General features: G+C 40.3%; 1 protein-coding gene across 2 annotated transcripts; it reads left to right on the top strand.

Annotated features, from left to right (window-relative positions):
- The first annotated feature begins 325 nt into the window (after nt 1-325).
- stxbp1a (syntaxin binding protein 1a) lies at nt 326-27623 on the top strand. Of its 2 annotated transcripts, XM_088280839.1 has the most exons (20): nt 326-467; nt 8201-8250; nt 10172-10253; nt 10353-10429; nt 10802-10880; nt 12000-12103; nt 13816-13964; nt 14378-14462; nt 14583-14713; nt 14804-14911; nt 15010-15070; nt 15249-15314; nt 15419-15499; nt 15806-15944; nt 17352-17461; nt 18200-18301; nt 18624-18709; nt 19370-19524; nt 20865-21022; nt 26986-27623. In XM_088280839.1, the coding sequence occupies exons 1-19, from the start codon at nt 431-433 to the stop codon at nt 20972-20974; spliced, it is 1812 nt and encodes a 603-aa protein (XP_088136965.1). In that variant the 5' UTR covers nt 326-430; the 3' UTR covers nt 20975-21022; nt 26986-27623. The 2 variants fall into 2 exon arrangements, with proteins under 2 accessions (XP_088136965.1, XP_088136966.1); XM_088280840.1 differs by lacking the exon at nt 20865-21022.
- Nucleotides 27624-27969: the final 346 nt, after the last annotated feature.

Genomic DNA, 27969 nt, shown 5'->3' with positions numbered 1-27969 from the left:
CATTCTACTCAGACGCTTATGTGCGAGAGAAACGTCATTAAGACAGTGTTTCTAATTGTGCACAAAACCGTCAAAGCGCTATTTCTCCTGTCTATTTGATGTCTCGGTGATGCAATTTTGTGGCTGCTTGGTTCACCTCCACTACTTAAATCCGCATTACAACTCACCTCTCTGTAACTGTATATGATCTAATTTGAATGTATTTTTTATATTATACATTTTAAGTGTGTAAAATTAAAGGCATCATTTAATAGCTAAGAAGTCGCAGAAGTTAGTCCAAGCGCCCCAATAGTGGTGCGGACAAGGCGGAAGGATACGTTCTGACGTTTCCTTGTGAAGGCTCCTCCGCAATGATGGGAAGAGGTGAACACAGGGAGGAGGAGGAGGAGGACTAGAGGAAGAAGCACTCAAACCTACATTCGGCACCATCATGGCACCTATCGGATTAAAGGCGGTGGTCGGAGAGAGTAAGAACCTTCATGCTGTTATTCTGTGGTTATAATTAGCCTCAATGACTTTCTGCGGCAAAAATGTATTTGGTGTTGTTTACGTTGAACTGGATGCAAGTGGTTGTGGAGGATGAGGATGAAGGTGGTGCTGCTGACGTCTCGTTGTAAATGCTGTCGCGAAGCACAGCAGTGGAAGTGATGGAGGTAACCCGCAGAGCTTTCGCTGCGCTCTTGCGGTGCCGATGCGCCAATGTCAATTTGGCTTGAACGATCCGTGATGAACAAATGAGGAGTAATGTCGAAATACCTTTTTGAACAAAATGCTCCGCGGCAAAATTTTCCGCCCTTTTCTCCGTAATCAGCATTTAGTAGCATCACGTTGCTGCATAGATTTCCCTGGATATTGAGCAACGAAAGCGAGCTTCCTGTGTGTTGATTGGCTGCTAATAAGAGCAATTGGAATTGCTATTGATTACTGTGTTATTTGAAATGGATCCTCGGAGGTTCGTCTTTTCGGCAGTGCCTCACCCCAGATGGAGGATGCGCCGTTTGCGTAAAATACACTTTACGACCAAAGGCTGATACAAGCTTTGGTCTGCTGTATATGTTCGTCATGGACGATATCCAATACCATTAAATTGCCTTGAATGGCCGCACTGCAAGCGATCGGTCGCAATCCGCATTCCATCCTAAAAATACCCCATTTCGTATGTAAATAATTTTACAAATCCAACCTGAGCATCCTTCATCGCTAATCCCAATTTAGACATGTTTTCTTATTCAGGAGAGGATGCTCGGTTAGTTACTATGTGTTACGGATGCAGGCCTACATAGGGAGGCGTATTTCGTGCTCCTTTCGGGTCAAGAATGCATGTATCGCTGGTATTGCCAGGCCATGCAGGCATATGATGGTCGAAGTCGAATATTTGTAATTGATTTGGGGCATTTATTTATCTGCTTGTCGTATTATTGTTTAAGTGCCCCTTTCAAGTGGAAAATCAGGATTAGCATTTGAAATATTTTAGGTTCTTGGTTAATGGTGCGTAAAATTGTAGATCAGATTTTGTAGCATGGGCAGTGTCATTTCTATATTTTTCTTGAAATAAATCATGCATTGTGTTAGAATATAATTAGTAAATTTGGAGCAACATCCAATTTGTATCACACACTATTGGTCATTTGGCATGCAATTAGTGCATGGAATCTCACATTGACGGAGTTAAAAATATAATTTCACAAATAACATGCCTGGAAAGTGGTTTATTGTATATGAAATAATTGACTAATTTTGGGAAATATATCTGCAACACAATGCAAATGCCACGTTATATTTTTGTGCCATTTAAGCAAGATATGATCATATCACCACCATCATATCAAAATCCTGCAACGACACCTCAGATGTGTTTTTTACTCAGTGAAATTTGAATTTTCTTTTAAAATACAATGTCAAATAAATTCCTGTAAGAACGTGAGCCAAAAACCTCCATATGCTCCAAACTGTGTATTAAGGCTTCGTAACTGGCACTTACATAACTAAGCAAAGCCAAGACCTGAATGCACTTAAGAGTGTTTTTTATTGTCTTGTAAACACTTACAACAACTGCACTAGGCTGGGACGCAGTGGGTGACACCTGTGCTTTGTAAGGCTGAGGTGAAGCTGAGCTGCGATTGGTGGAGGGGTCGAGAGGAGGGAGGGAGGGAGGGCCAGGAACCATCATGGGTCCTTTTTGCAGCAATTGATGTAGAAGATGGGGATGGGGGATGGGCAGCGTGCAGTGCTTCAGCCTCTGCTTTCATGGCTCCCTATGAGAGAGCAGAAGGAAAATGAGGCCAAGTCGCTCGAATTTCATCACACAAGTACTATAAAATGTGGCTAATATTATTATTATTATTTTAAAATCTTTTCATATTATATTTACAGATTGAGGGGAACTGCAGTTGAAAATAAAATGGCCTGTGGTTGATTTGTATGCACTTATGTAGAGTACTTTATGTGTTGGTGTTGAAGTGTTATTTTTAGCCCTCTATCTCTAAATGGATTCTAATTAGAATAAACTTATTACACTTACTTGATACTGGCCGAAGATAGCTGGGATAGGCTCCAGCACCCCCCCGCCCCGCGACCCTTATGAGGAGAAGCGGTACAGATAATGGATGGCACTTACTTGAAAATTCAATTCTATTACGTTTGTTGATTGGCAGATAGAAAGATTTTACTGTCTTAATGCAGTTACCCGGAAGTCCTAATTTTTTAACAAATTGCATTTTTAGCAAAATTTTAAGGGTACTCCATGAATGCCCACACAGAACCGAGCTTTGTAGTCCTGGTCCAGGTCATCAGGTTCATTACATTAAATTATTTTGAAGTGTTCAGATAGAGGCACGGAGGCCGACTGGTTAGCACAATGGCCTCACAGTTTAGAGGTCGTTGGTTTGATTCTGGCTCCGGCCTTCCTGTGTTGAATTTGCATGTTCTCCCCGTGCCTGCGAGGGTTTCCTCCCACATTCCAAAAACATGCCCGGCAGGTTGATTGGATACTCGAAATGGCCGCTAGATGCGAGTGTGAGCGCGGATGGTTGACTGGCAACCAGTTCAGGATGTACCATGCCTACTGCCCGAAAACAGCTGGGATAGGCTCCAGCAAGCCTGTGACCCTCGTGAGAGATGTCAGATAATGGATGGGCGAAGAGGATGGGTTTGGGTAAGATAGTTCAAATATCATGACTGAAACAATGCTCATAACATGATCTCAATTCTCAAAGGCATCAAGTTTTGGTTCAGATCTCTGCTTGGTTAGCCTTCCTTTAAGGTCTTCACAGTGCAAAAGAGCAGTAAAGTGAAGCAAGGAATGATACCTAGTGTCGCACACACTCCAGCATTATAAAGCCGCAAAAGTGACCTTGGAAACGTCACTGAACCACAGCATCACATTCGTCTGGCTTTGGTGGCTGCTGCAGTGCCTGGAGCCCTCGGCCCTCTGAATCACGCACACACAATAAATATACAGGTTGACACACACACACACGCACAAACACGCACACGTTTATGTACACGGTCGCTGTGGTTACGGAGCACGAAGACCTGCATGACAAAGCTTGTTCTAAAACAGGCGTATACAGTGCATTGTAATTAGAATGAAATCCCTCCGTTTTACGGTGAGGAAGAGTGCTGCGTCAGAGCTGGCAGGCATCCTCCCATGCTTCTCACATCACCATCCCCCTTCCACACGCAGACAAACGTACCGGTGGTATCTCTCTGTTAATGAAGGAAAAAAATAACAACTGTGGTCACAAAAATAAATTAAATCTGAAAAGAATAATAATAAGTAAGACCATTGAAAATCAGATTGCTTTTGAATCGAGGTTCATTAGAATTCTTTCTTAAAAGCAAACTAATGTTATGGAACAGGTCTGGAGAAAAATGATGGTACAACCTCAAAACAATTGAGAAAACTGTAAACATGGACAAGGATAGTTGCGAGTCGAAATAATGTCCAAACAGCCTTTGACGACCGTTGCACATACTTATTCAGAAATTTAAGATCTACGGAATTGTAGCCAATCTCCCTGGATGTGGCCAGAGGAGGAAAAGTGATGACAAATTGAAGAGACTTATACTACGACAAAACACGATGCAAGAACACAGAACCACTTTCAAAGAAAGAAAGGTGAGCTCCAAGATCAATGTAAATCAGTGTCATGATGCACCATCTGTTGTTGTTCGAACCAATACGGACTTTGCCGTACATACAATAAATGGTGCAACTAAACAAAGATTTGGACCGTTCATTTTCTGCATAGACCTGTCCCTGCTTTACATAATTCTAAGATTGTGTTGGTGATAAAAACACGTCAGAGTGAACTAGCTGAGGTATTGGTGATATTGTGATGCTTTCAAACAACAATTCATTGGGCTGACAATTTTTATTTGTGCTGTCATCCAGTCGTATGAAATGTTATAGTTAGTTGCTTCAGATTATATTTAATGATCCATCCATCCATTTTCTATATCGGTTCTTGTCATTAATGCTTGTGGGTTAGCGTGAGGCTTTCCCAGCTGAATTTGGCCGAGTGGCCGCAAACAACCATTCACTCACGTTCATCGCAGTGAACTGAATTTAGAGGGGATTGACATTTTTATGTATGTATCATGTATATCTCAACAGATACACACAACATATGACTGCGCAGAATATTTCCCATCACTGAACAGCACTGACGTGGGAATGTCTCCATTTCTGCATTTCTAAAAGTCTGCCTGACTTTTTACTAGATGGTGTATTCAAGCTGCAACTTGTGAGCATTACATTTCTAACTAAAGACTTAAACTATTTTAACATGTGTTTGACCAATCAGGTACAAGCATCATTCTGGTCATAGCCGATTGGCTCCAGGGTTTCTACCCACTGGAATAACTATAAAAAAAAATTAGGGATTGAAAAGATGATGAATAAAAAACATTTTTGTGAATTTCAAGACCTTTATATTGTTTACATAATCCAGTCAAAGTCACATTTATTTCTAATTGATTGCTCTTGATATAAAAAATAAACTGACTATTTAACATTATCAATAATTTGGGCCAAACAGCTATTAAATGCATTAATTCATTCTCAAAACATTTCACAAAAATTGTTGTTCATCTATGTGTGCCCTGTGATTGGCTGGCAACCAGTTCAGGGTGAGCCCCTCCTACTGCCCAAATATAGCTGGGATAGGCTCCAGCACCCCCCGCGACCCTCATGACTAGAAGTGCTACAGATCATGGATGATTGGATGTCCTGATGTAAAAATCAAATCAAATTACACCCAAGTATAACACCTATGATGACTGCTGTGTAGCAGTCTCTGTTTTTGTCTTTAATATTGGCACTGTCACAACACTTCTCCTGAAGGTGAAAGCCCCGGAAGGGAGGTGATTCATGGGCAGGCCTTTCATTGACACTACTTCAGTATTAGTGGAGGCAAGGCTGAGGGTTCAAGTGAGCATGAGCTAATAATATCTCACTGCTTACTATTGGGGTCAATGTTAGAAAGTAGTAAATTAGCATGTTAAATAAGAAATAAATGATTGCTTGAAAAACCTTTTAGAGGGGCTGGCGTTTGGGTCAAAAAACCCAATTCAGTTTTGGTACAAGTCCAGATAAAATTGCTGTTGACTTTGCACGAAGGCCGGGGGACGATGTTACCTACCGCATCCAACGGCTGTAGCTGTGCTGAAAAAAAATCTTTGCAATTGTGACACTTGGTACTCTTTGCCATGTACATTAGTGCCTACATAGCTGAAGTGGAATCCTATTATTTATAATACAAATGGAAATTAGGATTGATCGTCATTGATGAATGTCTGCACTCTTGGGGTCACTTGTTTTAAACACAGATTGAAATTACAAGGTGCCTCAGCCTGCGGTTCAGTATGGTGTCCAACCCAACCGTCCATTGCTCTATCGAGCTACCCCTGAATTTCATCCTTAAAGGGGTCGTCAATCACAAAATGTTTGTTTCAACAATAAGTTCTATGTGCCTTCACTAGTCTAAAAATGGCATTTTGAGTCATATTGTATTTGGGGAATATGAGTTCAGCAGTAAAATGTCTTCGTTTCCTGAGCCCTGAGCAACTGTGATGTCATTTTCAGTGGACCGAAAGTAACAAATTTCCTGCCCCCTGACATGGCTAAAAATGGGCGGATTTTGCAGCTTAACTCATATTCCACAAACGCAATATTAAATAAAATGCCAGGTTTATACAAGTGAAGGCACATGGAACATAGTATTGCAAATAATTTTTCGGTGGATTGACTTCCCCTTTAATGATTGAAATTTCCGACAATTTCTGTGTAATATTTTTCGTTTTTTAAATTTTGTCTGCCTCGGTCACTCTGGATAAAAGCTTCAACATTTTGGAAGATGTCAGTCATGCTGTAAGAATGCTTTGCTAAAAAAACAAAACTGTTGGACATTGTCATGCCCACAGTTTATTTTTTGAAGGTTTTGCCATAAGGATGTGTATCCTGTTAAACTGGACAGGACAGAGATTATAAGGTGTGTGTGCGTGTGTGTGCGTGTTTTTGTTTGGTTGACACAGCTGTTGCACTATGTTTGATCAGGTCCCTTCCCCTCTGTCGGACTGGTGCGTTCCTGTATTGTTCAAACTACTATCTGGACACCAGAGGGTACAAATCACATGATTGTTCCCTCAACTCCCTGTGAAAAGAAGTGTGTTCTACTTGTTTTCTTATATAAAGTAGAGAAGCTCAATGAGGATTCTGCAGGAAACCAATCGAGACAATGCTGCAGAGTAATTAAAAAATATGTGATCAGTGAAATTCGTGCTTTAATGCTTCCTCAATGGTGTGGAATCCGAAGCTGTACCAAATTTGCAATGGTCTTTTTATTCTAGCAGCATTTATCAGAGAAACTAATCAGCAAAGTCCTGTAATGCAAAGCCTGTGGAAAAACATCAGCTCCAGAGGAGGAAAAGGGGGAACCAGTGACGGATTGCCTCTTTGTTTGTGGAAGCCGTCTCATCCTGTGGAACTGGAGCCACTGAGACTTGGAAAAACACATCACATTTTCAGAAACAAAAAAAGTGACTGGTTTCATTGTGTGGCAGAGGCATTTGCTGTGGTTTTGCTTTATGTGGACTCAGACTGTTGTGCTGACGAAACAGGTTTTGACCCTCCGTGTCGTTAAGTGAGAATGAAGTTGTTGGCACTATTCCAGGATCACCTCTCCCACAGGGGGTCAAGATACAGTTCCTGTGACTCACAAGGAGACTGCTTCCTAGAGTCTGCCAAATCCTGTTCTTCCCTTCTTGCACTTTCTCTCGTTTTTTTTTTTTTTTTTTGCTGTCAGCTTCTCCAGTCGATCGTAAATGAACCGATCAACACTAGTCTCAGGAATATATCAGATCATGTGTAGAAACACAGTTGTATTTAACTATCTTTAATAGATATAACAAGGACTCGAAGGGTAGTGTCATCAAAGTGACATTATATCCTGTTCCTTGACCTAGAGCAGGCGTGGGCAAACTAGGGCCCGGGGGCCACATGTGTCCCGTTAAACGTTTTAATCCGGCCCGCCGAATTTGAAAAAAATTAAATGAATAAACCTTGTTGATGTTTTATTTTCTAAATACAGTGGGTTTTACAAAGACACATATATTGTTGTAATGCTTTTGTTCACTTTCATTTAAAATTAAATGTATTTTTTTTTCTCTGATGAGGTGAGGTTACCAAAACACTCCATCCATCTACTCATGGTCTGGCCCCTCTGTCAAATATTAGAACCCATTCTGGCCCGCCAATCAAAACGTTTGCCCACTCCTGACCTAGAATGATAACTTAAAATAATCTTAATTTATCATAGATTGTTAGGAAAGGATCAATCTTATAAGTGCTTTGTTACATTGCCTACCTGTCACTGGATTGTCTTTATGAGCCTTATTTGAATTATGCATGTTATTAATCTGGTTTGGTTGCATGTGCAATTCAGGGCTAATTGATCCTAGCCTATCTTGTTGCAATTACATTGGTTATTGCAACCACACTTCTTTGGATCTACATTTTATCGTAAAAAAAGTACATTTTCTAGCAAGCTTTAATCATCTTTCAAGGGTTTCATTCTTTTATCTCTCAGTCCAACATTGAGTTTAAGATTTATTGGCAAGTACTGTATATTCACTGTACTTTATAGCGTTTCGAGAGTACAGTGTGGTAATGAAGATCCGTCTTATCTTTCTGTTGCAGAAATTATGAATGATGTCATCAAGAAGGTGAAGAAGAAGGGCGAATGGAAGGTGAGAATTTTCTTTAACAATGCCCATACTAAGATTGTACTCCAAATGGCTGCACATTATAACACTCCTTATAGACCCACTATGATGTCCATAAAGTGTCCATCGTGACGCCTATGGAATCTCCTTTCGTACTACACTATAAACTGTGGTGACCATTGAACATCCGTCCCTCGAACATCCCTGCAATGTCCAATGAACATCGACTAATGCTGAGCAACTACTTGCCTGTAATGCCACGACATTTTATTTTATATCATCGATTTATTTGAGCTCTGTGGTCGCCTGGGGACCAGTGCAGGGTGCACCCCACCTCTCACCCAAGTTCAGTTGGGCTAGAGCTCCAGTTTACCTGCGACCCTCATGCACTGTAAAAATAATTGTGACATTCCCACCACCATGCCTGACTGAAGGCAAGAAACTTTTGTTTTTGTGCTCCTCACCTGGTTGCCAAGACACTCGTTTGAGAGCATCTGAACCAAATACTGTGTTTGTCGAATATGAGTTAAGCAGCGAAATCCAGCCATTTTTAGCCATCTCAGGGGGCGGCCATTTTGTCAGTTTCTGCCTACTGAAAATGACGTCACAGTTGCTGACTCATGGCTCACCTGTTTTCTAAAGCTGAGCAGTGCTTGGTTGTCACCTGAGGCGTGTGCAACTGTGATGTCTTTTACAGACAAGAGCAAGTGGCAAAATGGCCACCCCCTGAGATGTATAAAAACGGGTGGATTCTACTGCTTAACTCATATTCTAGCAAAAGCAATATTAATCAGGATGCCATGTTTCCACAAGTGGGTCTGCATAGAACATATTCTTAAGATTTTTTTTTAGGTTGACTACACCTTTAAAGGATTAAATAATACAGTCAAAAACACTAAATATTAAATAATCATTTAAATATATTGTATTATATCATAGCAGGATGGGCTCACAGTGCAGAGGTCGTGGGTTCGATTACGGCTCCGGCCTTCCTGTGTGGAGTTTGCATGTTCTCCCGTGCTTGCGTGGGTTTTCTCTGAGTCCTCTGGTTTCCTCCCACATTCCAAAAACATGCGTGGCAGGTTAATTGGACACTCTAAATTGCCCTGTGATTGGCTGGCAAACAGTTCAGATAGCTGGGATAAGCTCCAACACCCCTCGCGAGACTTGTGAGGTCAAGTGGTACAGGTAATGGATGGATGGTATTATATCATGAATATACAAGTCCTGTTCTGGTCCTGGCAGAGCCAGCACAATTTGGCTCCTGTCACCACCCAAAAAGGCTTACTGCTGGGCACGATATAATAAAGTAAGGCTTCATCTAACAATTATTCTAATAGTTGATTAATCAGTTGATAATTTTCCGCTTAATCGAGTAATCGTTGCATATGTATAATAAAGTATTATATAAAAACATGAAGAAGTTATTTACTTTTGTAGGACACAGTACCAAAATTCCAGTTTAACATCCATCCGCAAGGATTCCCCTCTTTATCATAAAATGGATGGATAAAATCATAAAACCCTCAAATATCCTCTGCTGTAATCCCAATAATGTCCGTTATTCTTGAACTGCATGTGTATAAGACTTTGGGAAAACAACACAACTACTCATATAGTGTAATGTAAGTGGTTAGACTATCTGCCTCATAGTTCTGAGGTTCTGGGTTCAGATCTCAAGTTTATTCTTCCTGTGTGGAGTGGGAATGTTCACTGTTCAAGTTCCGCTTACTTCCCACATACATGTATACATTGTAGTTTATTTGACCTTAAAGGTTTACTACTAATTACCCATTGCTTTGAATGGTCGCTAACTTGCTTGTGTATATATTCCCTGAAATTGTTTTGAGTCCAGTCCAGGTATGCCACCTTTTGCCCACTGGATGGATGTATTATTGCAGCTGTGTGTACTCTATATTAATATATTATTATCTCCTGTTTCCAGGCCCTGATTGTGGACCAGCTCAGCATGAGGATGTTGTCCTCTTGCTGCAAGATGACAGACATCATGACAGAGGGCATCACCAGTAAGTGAAATGCTCTCCAATGTGTTTCCATTTGACACTGTATGTGTACATCTGCATGTGCAACTGGTGTGACAACGTCTCTCTTTACCGTTAACCTAGTTGTGGAGGACATCAACAAGCGACGAGAGCCTCTTCCCAGCCTGGAGGCCATTTTTCTCATTACGCCTACAGAGAAGGTGAGCATTTACTTTCTCGTTCATCCTATCAAGGGTTTGTCATGGCGATTCTAAGCTGCATCATGGTTTTGCAATTCAGTTTAGTTATATTAGTATTACTAGTTGAGAATTATAAACACTATAAATTGTTTTCTTTTACTTCCATATGATCAAAAATGCAAAAGGTAAGAATTTGAAGTAACTCATCACTCAAAAACTAAGTTTTGGCATTTTCCCAAATATTTTTGACCACTTTAGTAAATGCAACATCTATTGAGTTAATGCTGTCACAAATATAATTACAGTACATGAATATACAAGTATGGTATGTTTTCAACATGTTTACCCAAAGGCCCGAGTGACCCCTCATGACTTCTTCTTCTCCTTCCCCAGTCAGTCCATACTCTCATCGGAGACTTCAAGGACCCTCATTCAGCGAAATACAAAGCAGCTCATGTTTTCTTCACTGATTGTGAGTAGTTGCAAGATGGCCCAATTTTTCGATTTCACAATTTTTTGCTTTGGAGGCAGTCTTGGTTTTATTTATTTTTCAATGTGCTGTTTTTCTTTTTTTTTTTCATGGTATATTCCTTCTTTTTTTGCTCTCAGTTTTAGCCTCTAATTCTGGGCTGGTCAGTTAATTTTGCAAAGGAGCCACATGAGAAACTCGAAACCAACAAGCTAACCTTAACTGTATGTGTATTATTTTCAGCACATTTGGAAAAAGCACATAGTTTTGTTTCAATTAATTGTGTGTAGACAGAGCTGGGCTGAAAGAAAATTTTTTTGGCTCAAGCGCACACCCAAGTAGTAGCTCTCTCATTATCTCACTCTTACTCGCGTCCTCACGTGTGGACAGAAAATAAAATCTTTCAAAATAAGAACACAATTAGATTTTTAATTTACCTTGACTTCATGGTCACTGTGAGGGCCGATCAGAGACTGTGGGTGGGCCAGATATGGTCCCCGGGCCATAGCTTGCACGGATCTGCTCTAATTCAAATCTGCCTGAAAAGTGAGGTACCATTGCGTTTGGGCTGCTAAATTTACTCCAAAGATGGTTGATCAGAGTAAGAATCACAATCATTCAACTTCAATGGTAATATAGTGCTTATTTATCCGTGTTTTTAATCTTGCATCATTAGAATGTTTAAAATCTGCTGCTAGAGGTCTTCTATATGGTATGTGATCCATTTACCCAAACAAGGTCCCCGAGTTTCTTAATCTCCTTCTTTTCAATCTAATTTTTACTCTCCGTTCCGAAAGTGCACTCCACAATTTTCACACTGAAATTTGAAATGATTTCGGATTTGGAGGTTCTGATTCTTATTCAGCCGCCACCAAAAATGCACACAGTCACAAATCGTTAACGCAATTAAGAGTATATCAGATACAATTAGCAAGGACAATAGTTCTCATCTTACCAAACTGAATACCTGTTACGCCGACAAATACTGCCCATAATCCTGATACAATCATTTGTTTTACTGCTCATATTATGTTACTGCTTGGATTATCCAGAGACAGTAGCTGGAAGACCCAGAGCCCTGCCCTCCTAAAATTCTAACAATTGTCTTGCTCTCCCCACCAGCCTGTCCTGATCCACTATTCAATGAGCTGGTAAAAAGCCGTGCTTCCAAAACCATCAAGACACTGACAGAGATCAACATCGCCTTCTTGCCCTATGAGTCCCAGGTAAACATTTGTGAATTAAATCAAGTTAAAAAACTGATGAAAATAAGTCGCAGAAGGGTTTCTTGAAGTCCCCCTAATTCTAGATCTTACGCAATGAATATTCCATTGTGCTACTAAAAATTAATGATAGACCATGTTATGTTTCCAATAACTCTGCAGAACTTCAAAATGTCCACAAACTGTAAAACTGATTTTGAATGCGCTATTTTATATGCAACGTAAATAGTCAATCGTGAACTAACAATTATTCATTATATCACGGAGGGCTTTTTACTTGGTAGCATCTAATGCGGACGTCGGTGGGAGTTGGAAAGTTTTAGCGACATTTATTTGACGGTGAAAAATCAGATATTCTGAAATTGGCAGTCAGAGATTGATGGTGTAGATTAGACAGACAAGAAAAGTCACAGGGACAGAAAAGGTAACAACAAACCATCAGTTGTCCACAATGCTGCTGAGTCAACAGTTTTACCTTCATCAACTTCTTTCCCTCCTATTATTGTCTTTTCATTTCACAGATTTCACCTTCTTGTCATAATTTACTAACTTGAGTAACAGCAATGCTCTTTTTCATATTGCCAAAAACAATAAATCAGTTTTATTTTGGTGCAGTTGATGGAAAGCGCTTTGTTACAGCTTCAGCTGTTGTGAAATGCGTTATATGAATAAAGTTGTATTGTATTGTATTGTATAAGAAAACTTTGATTCCATCCGTTATTTGCTATTTTTAGATAGAAGCAAAGCACCTTTATTGAACTGCTGTCACTTGGGGACATTGATAGATAAATCTGCGTATCATCTACATAGCCATGATAGCCAACATTGTCGTTCTGGAGAATTTGATCCAAGGGTAGCATATAGTAGCTGAACAAATGGGGCTCAAGGACTGACCCTTGAGGTACTCCCTGTCATGGCCATTTGATCAGATTTAAAATTTACAATGTTCACAGAATAGCTCCGTTCCTCCAAGTCGGACTTGAACTGTCCAATATAAATAAAGTTGTATTGTATTGTGATGTAATAAGTCCTACCCAAGTTCCCAACCTGTCAAACATATACTGCATATTTTATGTATCATCTGACCTAACCAATCCCCCACTACCACAATCCCCCCTCAACATTTATTTGTTTTTTCTCATTCATCTCATCTGGATGTTTTTTTTTTTTTATCCACAATGCTTTGCTCCATCCTGTCTACTGTTATTAATTCGGAGTCAGTGATTTTCTGCTCCAGGCAAAGTGCTGCTTCATAGCCCCGCCCACATGCTGATGCACATTCCCCTTTTGGATGAGCCATGAGCCACATAGCAAGTGCTGGCCAATTGAAGCAGGTCGAACACAGGGACCCTTCTGCGGTGCAAAAGCGTGGTCATGTGACTACGGGCAGATGGGGTAGGAGGCAACAGGGATTGTGATTGATGAAGGAGAGAAGAGGAGGAAAAAATACGAGAGCGGGAAGGAAATAAGGCAACGACGAGTGATAGGAAATGGAGAGAAATAAAGGCGGTTTGGGATTTTAGAGGATCCCAAAGACAGGCGGAAAGAAACAAGGAGACGGAGTAGAGTGGAATTTTTATGTTTCCTGATTGTTTTGGCTGTAATAACCAACCAAAACCTCCAACTAGAAATCAAGAATAAAAAGCCTTGCAACTAGAACAAACCTTAAAGCAAAAGCAAAACTCAGTCTAAGTTGTGTTGTTATCCGTGCGCAGGTGTACTCTCTGGACAATGCTGACGCCTTCCACAGTTTCTATAGCCCTCATAAGACCCAGCTGAAGAACCCTGTGATGGAGCGTTTGGCTGAGCAACTGGCCACACTGTGTGCCACCCTGAAGGAATACCCAGCTGTCAGATACAGAGGGTGAGCACGAGGGGATGCTGCTCAATGGCATCAAAAGGCACAACCTGAAAGTAGATGAACAAAACATTACAGTTTTATCCTGTTTTGTATACGTTATATGTCTTGGTGAGAGGATGAACCATTGACATTCATCTACTATTGTGAGGCGATTGTAAAATAATTAGATCATTCACTGTGGATTTAAAATGTACATTTTGCATAGTAGATTAAGATGAAAAAGGGTTTCACAAACGTTCTCAACTGATGGCCACCTACAGAGAAATACAAGGAAAAGGGTGACCACCCAGTGTTTATTTCACAAAATCCATTCAATATGCAGTCGTTCAATATATGATCTGCATCTAAACATTATGTAAAGACAAAAAAATGGTAAAATAGGGTTAAGTTCCCACCTCTGTCTGTCCACATATCAGAGACTTCAAAGACAACGCGACCCTGGCTCAGCTAGTTCAGGATAAACTGGATGCCTACAAGGCAGATGATCCCACCATGGGAGAGGTAAGTCACTTTTCTTTCTTTCCAGTGAGATACATTTCTGAAGTTTTCCCCTTTGATCAAATACGTATTTGTCATTCTGAAAAACCTACAACAGTTTGAATCTTTTGTCTGTCCGTGCAGGGTCCTGATAAGGCACGCTCACAACTGATCATCCTCGACAGGGCCTTTGATCCCGTCTCACCTGTCCTGCATGAGCTCACCTTCCAGGCTATGGGCTATGACTTGCTGCCCATTGAAAACGACGTCTACAAGTACACAGCGATAATAGCTTTTTTGATGCAATTAAAGGCCTAAGCAGCCATTAGCCGTGACCTGTTTGTAATCAACTGTTTTTTGCTCAGGTATGACACTAGTGGTATGGGAGACGCCCGTGAGAAAGAGGTTCTTCTGCATGAAGACGATGACCTGTGGGTGAGCCTGAGACACAAACACATTGCAGAGGTGTCCCAGTGAGTACTTTTTCCTCATCATCCTTACATTCCACTCGGCCGTATCCAGGAATACATCAACATTGTTGCGTTGTGTTCTGTTTTTTTTTGGCATCAAGGGAAGTGACACGTCAGCTGAAGGAGTTTTCCTCCAGTAAGAGAATGAACACTGGAGAGAAGGTAACATGAATCATTCATTCATCAAGAGTTGGACTGGAGCTCTCCGTTCACCTTGAATTTTATTTGTTTACATATATATAATTTGACCAAAGTACTGTTCTGTAAAGCTGATTCGTTTACTTTGTTGTGAATAGCCACCAATGGCATTTGTGATTTGATAATGCTGTTTGCTCAACAGACCACAATGAGGGATTTGTCTCAGATGTTGAAGAAAATGCCTCAATATCAGAAGGAACTGAGCAAGGTGTGATTTTGTTACAATGGACGATTCTATTGATTGATATTTTCATTTTTTTTCCCGTTTGATAATATTGGAATACTAACTGTAAAGAGTGTTGCGCTTTCTAGTATTCCACTCACCTGCAGCTTGCTGAAGACTGCATGAAGCATTACCAAGGAACAGTGGACAAGCTGTGCCGTGTGGAACAGGTGAAATAGGAGCACAGTTTTCATATTTTAACAGAAAAGTATTGTTGTACTTTGCAAGACTTTTTTTTTACTTGAGTATTTCTTTTTCATTATAGCACATGTATTATATTTATTACCTGATTGGCTCAGATAAATCGGAGGGTTAAACTGCCCTATTGTGAGGTTTGTGGCTTGACAATGGAGTCTGTTTAGTTACATCATGATCACATCGATACACGTTGAAAAGTTTATTATCTGTGGATGGGTGCGATTGCATCACATTTGTCAAGAGGATGTAGGACACACAAGCAAATTTGTGTGTTGTAGGACCTTGCGATGGGCACGGATGCTGAGGGGGAGAAGATCAAAGATCCCATGAGGGCCATCGTGCCCATTTTGCTTGATGCCAACGTCAGCACGTATGACAAGATTCGCATCATCCTGCTCTACATCTTCCTCAAGAATGGTAAGAGGAACACTTCACTATTTATGGCGTATAATATTGAGCTTTGTCCTGCATTGCATTCTAATCACAGACACTGACTGTAATATATGATACAATAATGACTTATAATTAGTGTTGTTCCGGTACCACTTTTTGGGTGCCAATACCGATACCGCCAATTGGCTGTGCAGTATTGACCGATACCGATACTGTAGCGATACTTTTGAAAAATCAAAACAAAAGCACAATTGTTCTTGTAATTCTAAAGAGTTGCATACTCACTTGGATGTAAAAATATTCATTCACCATGCGCACAAAGGCTGTCAAATGTTCAACATGCCCACCTAACACCATCACAACATACATGCTCTGATCACTTTATATCAGTTATGGTTTTCTTTTTCATGTACACTGGGTCATAAGATTACATCTGATTGAAATTTGAAGCATATTTATGTGTAAAAATGTATGTGAAAATGCATTTGCTGCGTTCGAAGCATGATACCAATTTTGATAGCCGGTATCGGGCCCATACTGGTTGGTACTCACCGATCACGATACCAGCTTTTAAGGCAGTATCTGTACAGTTACCGATACTGGTATTGGTATCGGAACAACACTAATTATTATAGACTCAATATGAATAGTGGATTTAACTGTTGATATGTATAAAATGTATGCATTTGATGGAGATAGAAAGATCCTGTTTAGCAATGACTCCAACTTGAGATGTATAAGTATCGATAATATAAACAGTAGCAATGGGAGTTGTGTTCTTCTGGGAATCAAGTTTTAAATGAGAAGCACAGGAATCATGGATGTGTTTTCTGTTTTCTAACTGTCAGGAATTGAGGCATTTTGTAGCGTTGGAGGCAGAAAAGTGCGGGGAAGCAGGGTGTCAACGAGTGCAAGCGTCTTAAAACTAATTTGTTTTCCAAAACAAAATGGCCAACACAGCGTACAGGGAGGAACGAAAATAGAAAACAAATCAAAATTCAAAGGTATCAAATGAACAAAAAAGGGGCACGTGACAACTGGCAGGCACAGAAACAATAAACCAACAAAGACAAAAGGAAACCAGGGAAGTAAATTCAAATAAACTGACGAAACAACAAGGAACACTTGGACAAGACACAAGTGGCGGAGAGGAACTGGTTGGTAGACACAAGGGATAGTGAATGGATGGAAAGAAAACCTCAACGAGCAAGACAAGTCGTAACAAAATGGACATTGGGCAAACATGACAAAACCGAACCAAATCAACCAAAATCACAAATCATGTCACTTATCAAATTGCGACGGGTTCTTCATTGGCTCAAATACCTAAAAAAAAAAATCATAACACGCTATCCCTACATCATAATGTAATCTACTCATGACACACATACCGTGTTACCCCTCAGATGTAACGTGTATGTGTGTCTACAGGTATAACGGAGGAGAACCTGAACAAGCTCATCCAGCATGCTCAGATTCCCCCTGAAGACAGTGAGATCATCACCAACATGGCTCACCTGGGAGTCCCCATTGTCACAGACGTAACTCTCACAACTCCTTCACTCTCTTTACACGACTTTGCCTTATACCGTATATTCTAGTCTACATCGTTAGATGCAAAACATATACTGTTTATTTGACTGCATGGATCATAAATGTTTGAATGAATCTCTGTTGGGTTCTTGGAGAAATATAAGGCTTTCGTCTTCCGACAGGCACATTTACGAAATCATGTACAATACCCTGCTACATACAGTCAACCCCCAAAAATTCTGGAAAAGAATATGTTTGATACAGCCTCGCTAGTCTAAACACTTTATTCTGATTGATATTGCGTTTGAGGAATATGAGTTAAGCAGTAAAATTCACCCGCGTTTGTACATCTTGTAAGGCGGCCATTTTGCTCCTTACTGTCGACTGAAAATGACATCGCAGTTGCTCAGGGCTCAGTAAATGACCAATCATGGCTAAGCTTCAGAAAACAACTGAGCCATGACCGTCTGTGATGTCATTTTCAATCGCCAGAAGTAACAAAATGGCCACCATCTGAAATGCCTTAAAACGGATGGATTTTGCAGCTTAACTCATATTCCACAAAAATAATATTAATCCGAGTGTTTAGACTAGCAAAGGCACATATTTCAAAGAACTTTGTGGGTCTGAATTCCCCCTTAACGAGTCCTGTTAAAAATCTAGATTATGATATATTGAATTTCTTTCTTTCAGTTTTTTGTTTCATTTTATATCACCATTAAGTTTTTTTTTTTTTTTTTTCTCAGTCAACACTCCGTCGAGGCAAGAAACTGGACCGTAAGGAGCGAGTCAGTGAGCAGACTTATCAGTTGTCCCGCTGGACACCATTGGTCAAGGACATCATGGAGGTGTGTGTTTACAATTTCCGAATACCTTCAGAAGGCATGTTTGTTGTTTTTAATGAAGCACTTTGAGGCGATTTACATTCAATAACGGCTTCAAAATTAAGTAGTTCACCAAATGGTAATGGTCCGTCAAAGCTTATTTCTATTACTATTATTTCAAACAAAATATTTCAAAAGCTACATTCAGCATTTGCATGGAGATCTACTGTATAAAATACAAGCATTCTCGCGATGTTTACTCTAGCTGTCATAGACTTAGTAGACGATAAATATATCCAAGTGGATTACATTTTTGGAAAGTGTTGGTCTTTTTGTCCCTCTGCAGGATGCCATTGATGATAAGCTAGATACGAAGCACTATCCCTACATCTCCACCCGCTCCTCTGCCTCTTTCAGCACCACTGCTGTCAGGTACTCACGCACACACGCTCATACACCCAAGTAAATGCAATTATTTACAATAAATGTTGCTGGCAGTTCGATAGTAATTTTGGACAGGAGATGAGGCCCAGATCAATATTTGAAAAGTCGGTAAGTGCTGATCAGCTGTGGAAATGTTCCACATTCGTGACTAGAGAGTCATGCTAACTAAATTAATTTTTTTCACAGGTATAACACTGAGTAAAGAAAAATTACATGAACATAATAATTTATATGACGGTGATGTCTGTGTGTGCATAGCGCATGTTCAGATGATGCTTGGGAAATAATACTGTCAATCAGGAGCAATCAATACACTGACTAAGTGTTTCACATTTAACAAGTTGGCATTTCCAAATAAGGAATAAATACCCAAGCAGGTCGTTGGGCATTCAGTTTTTAAGATGCGCCATCCCAAAATTTTGTAGCAACATTTAACCTTTTCATTATTCTACGCTATTGCAAAATATTGATGAATAAATAACACATTTAAATTTAATTTTATATTGTTTTGAGTGTTCAACCTCTTGTGTTGGACATATTTAATTGTGTATGTGTGCCTAATGTTGTACTGAATTGAGTGCCAATAATGCATTAGGAATCATTAGGAAAAGAGTACACTCAAAGTGACATGTTTGCGTTCCTTGGCAGTGCTCGATACGGACACTGGCACAAGAACAAGACACCTGGAGAATACCGTACCGGCCCCAGGGTTATGGTCTTCATCATTGGGGGCGTGTCCTTCAGCGAGATGCGCTGCGCCTATGAGGTCACACAGGCCAATGGGAAGTGGGAAGCCATCATTGGTGAGTAGTGCAAACGGGGAGGGGAGGGGCCTCGAGCAAGAACTAAAAGCCTCACGTGTAGGTTATGGACGTGACTCTGTGACGTTAAACCACGCAGGTCACAGTATTTTTTATTTTAAAAGATAATCAATGTGAAATGTGGATTATTCTCAACCCCAAATCCAAATATTAGAATTTCAATAAGAATGAACAAGTGTCACAAATTGTTCCACCACCAAACAACCAATCTGATCACACTGAACAGAGACAACTACAAAATTTCTTAAACCTGTCCGAAATGTCCAACCCAAGATGTGTTCACTATTACTATTCTGAGCCTCCAAGCAGTGCCTTTGTTGTCCTCCTCCATCCTGTGCATCAACTCTCAACTAAACTGGAAGAACCAGAAACAGAATCCCTCGTCCAACAACACTGTGGCTTCTACTCTGTACCAGATCACTTGAAAGTCAAACAAGTCTATTCGGAAAATAACAATTGTTCATTAGAGAAGTGCATAAGCACATTGCATACGCGTCTTTTAGCCTCAGTTGAAGTTCAGTTCCTCAGTCCAGTGCAAAAAAAATCATTTAGAAAACTTTTCTTTTGAGTAGAAATGTGTTCACAGTTGTTAACGGGATGTGTGTACCTCACTTCGTTGTACCTTCTTGTGGTTTCCCCACTGAGGACAATGACAATAAAAATGGTGCCTTTGATGGTGACTATTTATCACTAAAATAAAGTACAGTCTATTCAACTGCACTAAAATAAGTATGCTTGCATGTAGTTCAATTGAATACTAAATAAGAAAATGTTTGTAGGATACCACTCCTGACAATCATATCAAGTCTATAACTCACTCATTAGTGCCATTGTAGCATAGAATTTTCAAAATATACAGTCGATTGTAAAGTGGGACAGTTTAGTTTGGCTAACAATCACATTGAAGTGTTTACAGCAAGTCGATTATGTGTGTTGTGTCTTTTGTTAGAATAGCCGTTAATGTCATGCCCCTCTGGACTGTTGATTTGATGTCTTAATGCTTCTCTGTGCTACTCTCTTCTATGTTCCTGTTTTGCTCTGCTTCAGCTCTTGTCTTTCACAAATGTCTTTCAATCGTAGCGTTGCCATGTCTTTTTCTGTCTCTCTGCATCCCAATTGTTTTTGTGCAACATGTGACAACGTATATATCCCTGTTTGTGTGTTCTGTGAACAGTAAAGTAAATGAGTGTGTCTGGTCTGTGTGTTTTGTAAGAACAGTTGGATGTTGTTATAAAAAAAAAATACTTTGTTAGAGAGAGTGGATGAGGGCCTTGGCATGTGTTGAAAGACGAGCGGTGAAGCCACCTCTGTTCCTCCTACAGGTTCCACCCACATGCTCACCCCCACCAAATTCTTATCGGACCTGCAGCACCCCGACTTCCGAGAGTCCACTAGGGTGTCCTTTGAGGACGCAGACGCCTCAGACGAGTGAGGCACAGACAGATTGGGAGGGAGGGAGAGAGAAATCACACAGAAAAAAGTAAAGGCAGCCGCTCAAGAAGCCCTTTCTGAACTTTAACAGCACAAGGGCTTCCTTGTTCTTTTTTTTTAATCACTCAGTAGTGTTTTCTGTACCTCCACCACCTCCTCCTCTTCGTGACCCTCAGGGATGGGTCCATCATGGCCTTTTCTCACTGCATGGGCCGCTCTATCAGGGTCTAGCCTCAAAGTCAGCCAAAATCATTGTTTGCGAACATCTGTGCTCACCATGCAGTTAAATCATTTTGGCCGTTGAAATCTCTGTTTGTAGAGAATTAACTAACACTGGAAATGTTATTTTCTTCATTGCAATCACCGATAAATGCCGATGTGAAATCCAGTACTAGAGCTCTATCAACATTTAATCCTTTACAAAGACTAGTGACTACCCTTAGACTGAACACAGGTGTCCTTGGTTGATGACGGTCCCAACGTATGACTTTTTATGAAGTTAAGAATACATCGTTACATGGCACAGAAAGCCATGTCATTTAAGAACTGGTTGTCGTACAAATATTTACTTACTGCGGTAGCATAGGTTAGTGCTAGACTTATTAACACATTCTGGTGACGTCGCCGGCATCGGAAGGGAACTGCCTCGTGAACCGAGGCGCCCAGTATAGACGAGGACAGTAGGAACTAATGTAGCCTGCAGGGTATAGATATTGCAAATGTCTTTTATGTGTTAATGCTTTAACGGAAATTGTACCTGAGGGAAGAGGTGCAAAATGGCACACTATTAATTGGGGACCTTCTCTGCCACTACTTGCTCTTAATTACAAGGCATCTCTTCCAGTAGATTTCTAGGCTGCCCAGCCTGTTGTGGCGCAATGTCATCAGGGACATGTTGGCCACATTGGGAATAGACCGGTTGTTTGGGAAAATCACGGCATTTTTTGGATCGGTACATTCATATTCGGGGTAAATCAGGAGTAAGGGCTTATTCAGGCTATTGCTCACATTTAGCGTACATGGCTTTTACAAAACCCAAATATTGCCAATATTCAGGTAGTCCGTGTGATGGCCAACGGCCTGCATTCCTCACCCTCACACAGTTGATGATTACGTTTTATGATCATTATTGGGAGCATTAAGGGACCAAAAAACAAGCTATTTTATCCATTATATATATTGTAAATTAATTGGCTGATTAATCTGTGAATCTGATTTTTTTTCAGTACAATATTGGAGTCAACGTAAAAAAACAAAACAAAAAAAAAACCCCACATCAGTCCAGCCCTATAAAACCATTTTTATTGAATTACCTCTCTGTCAGTGTCCCTAAAAACGTGCATTTTCATCTTTGTAAAGGCAGATTTTTTTTACGTGGCTCTGGTGCTGGATATCATATTGTTTAAGTGTACCTCATGTTGTGAGCAGCGTCAAAACTTCTTAAATGCATAAAATGTAGAAGAAGGATGAGACACAAATGCAGATATTCGACGGGATTCTCGGGTGCGTGACAAAACTAGTACCTTGCAAAAATGTTGTCTGCACAGATGCGTGTGAATTAAAAATAACAGCTCTATAAAGATAAATTGTGTGCTGAAGAGCGGCCATGCCTGAGTAGGTTGTCCAACCCCCATCCCTGCTGCCTCCTCCTATCATCTCTGCTGGGTGGATTAAATCGCCCCTCGATGGTATAAAGGCTCACCCGTTAACCGCTCACTTCAGATTTAATCTACCCCAAAATCCATCTTTATTATCACTTTTTTACTGTCTATTTATTTTTCTAATGAACCCTTAGCCACGACAGTCACCTTGATTTCTTTCAGGACATGGTTGAAGTTCATTTAAGGAGATTCTCCTTTCTCCCTTGATGTTGTGTTGTACTATCATCACAATCTCACATGGCCAAATGGCTCGTCAGCAGAGAGTGCCGTTACATATTACCAATTTGGTGATAAGGAGGAAATGCAACAATTGTATTTTTCTTTTCTTTAACGATTGCCTGCGTGTGATGCTTCTCTGCTGACACAATGTGGCTATGTGGCATTGCTCCACCTGATATGCTTTAGCAACCTAACAACTATGACACTTACCAAATAGCTGCCATTGATCCCAGGTGCTGCATAGGCCAAAATCGACATTTAACTCTCTTCCACACAACAGACAAGCTCTCAGGCACACCAAAAACCTCTCACACTGTCTGCCATGGCAACAGTCCAAGGGAGGGACTTATTGCATGGCACAGCCAATCAACATTTTGAGTTGTGAGAAATAAAATGTGACAAAGGTAATAATACTGTAAATGAAAATGTAATGATTATTAACCATGGAAATCAGAATTGCTTTTGAATTGTGGTTCATCAGAATTATTAAAGCAAAAACAACAAAAATAACCCTCACAAAACAGGCCTGGACAAAAATGTTACCACTAACTTTAGATTTTATTGTACAATATTTTGAGGCAAGTCAAACATTTTTTTATACTTTCAATGAGACTTGTGCACCTCTCAGCGGGTATTTTTTCCCACTCTTCATGAGCAAACTGCTCCACTTTTCTCTGGTTTGAAGGCTGCTTTCTCCAGACGACGTGTTTTAGATATTCAATAGGATTTAGATCAGAGCTCATAGAAGGCCACGTGAAAATAGTCCAACGTTTTTCTCTTAGCGCTTCCTGGGTGGTCTTATCTGTATGTTTTATGTCATGATCCTGTTGCAAGATTCATGACCTGTGGCCAAGCTTTCTGACACTGGGCATCATTTTTCTCTCTCGAGAATACCTTGATAGTCTTCTTTGTACCCTGCACAAATTCAAGACACCTGTGCCAGATGCTTTAAATTAGCCCCCATAACAAAACCTCCTCCAAGTTTCACAGTAGGGACAGTGTTCTTTTCTTGGTATGCTTCAACCTTTTGCATCGGAGCTGCTGAAGAGTTTAATCCTGTCTATTGAGGAAATTTTCCCAGAACCTATGTGGCTTGTCAACATGCAGTTTGGCAAATTCCAGTCACCCTTTTTTATGATTATTTTTCAACAGGAGTGTCTTCTCCAATTAAGTCCGCTTTGTCTCAAACAACGAAGGATGGTGCGATCTGACACTGATGCACCTTGACCTTGGAGTTCACCTTTAATTCTTTTGGATGTTGTTCTGAGCTCTTTTATTACCATTCGTATTATCCATCACTTCAGTTTTCCTCCTGCGGCCACATCTAGGGTAGTTAGTGACAGCCCTGTGGATCTTCATTTCTAATAGTGTGTGCAACTGTAGTCACAGGAAGTTCAAACTGCTTGGAGATGGTCTTGTAGCCTTTGCCTTTAACGTGTTTGTCTGGAATTTTCTCTTGACAACTCACTCATTGGCTTCCTCTGGCCCATTTTTAGTGTGGTACACACCATGTCACCAAACAGTTTAATCGTCCTTTAAAAAAAAAAAAAAACGTTTAATCGGCCGACTGACTGATTGCAAGTTTGAATACACCTGTGATGCTAATTGGAGGACACACCTTGGTTGAACATGTCCCTACGGTTAAATTGTTTACAATCTTTTCTAGTGGTACCACCATATTTGTTCAGGCCGGTTTCATTAGTTTGAAATATTTCTGTTGAACTGCAAATAAAAAGCAATTTCTGATTTTCATTAGTTAATTTTCACATTTGTTTACTTAAGTCAGATAAAATATATTTCTGTGACCACCTTACTTTTTTTTTTTCATGAACACAGAGGTAACAACAATTTTGTCCTCTTGTGTAACTTTTCGTCTACTTTTTAGCTTCTTTTCACAAACAATTTTGTGACACTTATGTTAAAAAAGAAAGGTGTCACGCGGCTTTATTGTAATAGATTACTTGGTATTCTTTTCTCTTTGTGAGGGATTTTGGTTTGGAGTTGTCTTTTTTGGGGTGAATCAGATATTTTTCATTTTTAAAGTGTGTGTTTGTGTGTGTGGGGGTGCGAGAGAGAGCTTTAAAGGTTATTTTTGTCCTATACAGCACCTCATACCACTCACCTTTTGGACTTTCAAAGTGCCTTGCGCATACACAATGCACCAAAAATAATCACCCCTATGTTAACTTTTCAAACTAAAGTTATTTAAATGAAGCGGCTCATTACTCAACTAAGGTAAATATTGTATCTCATTGTTTTGACATTACACAAATCGTTTTTTAGATGGTATGTAACTATTACATCGACAAACATGCATCCTTGGAGCACGTCATCAATAATACTCATCCCCATGTCAATAACCATATCTCGAAGGAATATATCTTCATCATTCTCATCCCTAACGTAACCGCTAAAGCGATATCATTTCCGAACAAATTTTTATTTATGGTTTCTCAGTCTGCAGTATGTCTGCTCTGGCGCATACTGTCTTTTACATTCAACACATGATAATGGCCATGACCTACTTGCAGCAAGTATTTGTGTTTGTTATGCGCTTTAGGTGTAGTTTTAGCCATGTACAAGAAGTCAGTATTGTAGTTAATTACTAATTTGTTAAAACGTTGTTTGTTTCTAGGGCACAAAGCACCATGTTTGAGAGTAAACCGTTTTCTTGAGCCTGCGCGGTGAAACACCTAAATTTGGACTTGTTTCTGTTTATTTTGGTAATTCTCTTGAATTTGCGCAAATAATTGACAGTTAACGCGGAGGAAACATGACATGCAGCTCTGCAGCAGAAACAAACAACGCAAGTTTAAACATTGTTGTGTGTTGTGAGGAGTAAATCAAATGGTCAAACCTATTTGTAAGAAAGACCTTTGGAAGCAATTATGCGTAAAAATTGTAATAACGCTGAACTAAATTTGGCAAGAGATTTGCTTTACTCCATTCCTGCACTTGATAAGTCAAGAAAAAAAGTGTGAAATGTGTCTTCAGCTGTCTTGCAAATACATCTTACGTTAGCATTTAATTCCCATGGACAGTGGGCATTCCCAGCAATTTGCATGTGCTCGCTCATATTGAAACAGTCGTTAGGCTGAAGACCTTAAAAGCGACAGAATGTAAAATAATTTCTCGCCCTGAAATGATTTCAAAATCATTTTGATGTGACAATTGATTGTGATGGGCACATCATTTAGGTCATTGCTAGGTCATTGCCGTGGCAACCACAGCCATAGCATCTAATGTTGGTGGGCCAGCCTGGACCCCTCGTGTTTTTTTTTTTTTGCACTAACGTAATGACAGAACTTTCATGTTAATATATATATAATTGTTTCGCAAGCTTGTGACCGGGCGTTACGGTGGACAACGGGTTAGCATGTTGGCCTCACAGTGCAGAGGTCATGGGATCGATTCCGGCTCCGGCCTTACTGTGTGGCGTTTGCATGTTCTCCCCGTGCCTGCGTGGGTTTCCTCCGGGTACTCCGGTTTCCTCCCACATTCCAAAAACATGCATGGCAGGCCGATTGAACACTCTAAATTGCCCCGATGTGTGAGTGTGAGCGCGGATGGTTTTTTCGACTTTGTGTGCCCTGCGATTGGCTGGCAACCAGAAGATCTACTGCCCGAAGATAGCTGTGATAGGCTGCAGCATGCCCTTGCGAGGAGAATCGGTACAGATAATGGATGGACGGATAGCTTGTGACAACAGTGATCTAAAAGTAAACTGTAGTAAATTAAGTAAACACAACTGTCGGCCAAAAATTATTCCTTTATGCTCTTCCGCTTGACAACGCAAATATAACATGGAATTTAGATTGTGTAATGTTTCAATTCACATAACATTGTCTTAACTACTGCAACAGAGTAGTTCCTTGGCACCAAGATGCCACAAGACGGCGCTATCGTCATATTTATTGCATAGTTCTGAGCACTAAAGAGGGCAATTAAAGCAGTGAATGCGTTTATAATATTAAACGTATGTGAATATATGCAGTTTCTATCTCCCTGTTCTACATACAATTACTTCATAGAAGTATTTCTTCCATGGCAAGAGCTGAAAACACATTTCCCCTGTGTGCCTGTGTTAAAGTGCATATCTAACTGCGGCGCTTTTGTGTGTTTGTGTCCTCAGGATCAACCAACATCTTTACCCCCACCAGCCTGCTGGAGCAGCTCAAGGCCATGAACAAACCAGATGAGGAAGTGACAAGTTAAAAATCCCCCGATCAGCCGATCTCTCTCCTCCTTACTTTCCCCATTTACATCAACCATTCCTTTCTTGTGTATGCATCTTGCTTGAGAATAATAATAATAAAAAAAAAGTCATCCAAGATGACAAAAAAATATATGTTGAAACTAAAGAGAGTCAAACAAGTATTCTCATGTTTTGCAACGGATGCAATGAACCATAACAGATGGCCATTTCAAAGGGAACATACCAAAATGTAAACGTGTGCCGTATGCTATAAAACCTGCTAGAATATGTCAGAGATAAATCTATCCTTGTTGGTCGTCCTGGGTCACCTGCTTACTGTCAGTTTAGTGAAAGCGGGTGGAGGAGGGATGTGCCGTTTGAGAGGTTCAAGTTGTAAAATATAGCATATCAATCAACATGCAATATATATTTAAATATATTTAACCGGAAAGGCGTCACCCCAGTTGCCCATTTGAGATGTTTGTATCAAGTAGCATGCTTGGATTTGTCTGGACTGTTTACTGTGTTTGTATCCCATGTGGATGTTTTTTGGGAGCTAGCATCCCCCCCCCCCCCATAAAAATACTCGGATACTTTACTGAAAGAGCTTTCCGCTTTCAAAACCTCTACTGAAGAATCCGCTGCGACTCAGCGCATTAGCTCAGACTATGCAAATTCACCACACAAAATGCTTTTGCCGTCACATTATGTTCGGTTATCGTTGCTGAGCTGCCGCCTCCCTAGTGTTCACAAAGAGGATTTCTGTTTTGTCAGAATTGGAGGTCCGGAATATTAAATGAGTTTTTGACAACCTCCAACACACATGCTGTATTTTAGGTAATAATAGACATGACTGACTTCAAGGTGGTATATATATGATAGTAGAAGGTTCTCAGAGGTGTCAGCTGGTGATTGTGAAGA

The sequence above is a fragment of the Idiotropiscis lumnitzeri genome, chromosome 18 (genome assembly GCF_059441095.1).
Source record: "Idiotropiscis lumnitzeri isolate Australia: NSW breed Sydney's pygmy pipehorse chromosome 18, RoL_Ilum_1.0, whole genome shotgun sequence".
NCBI lineage: Eukaryota > Metazoa > Chordata > Actinopteri > Syngnathiformes > Syngnathidae > Idiotropiscis > Idiotropiscis lumnitzeri.
This window is presented reverse-complemented; position numbering and strand designations above follow the sequence as displayed.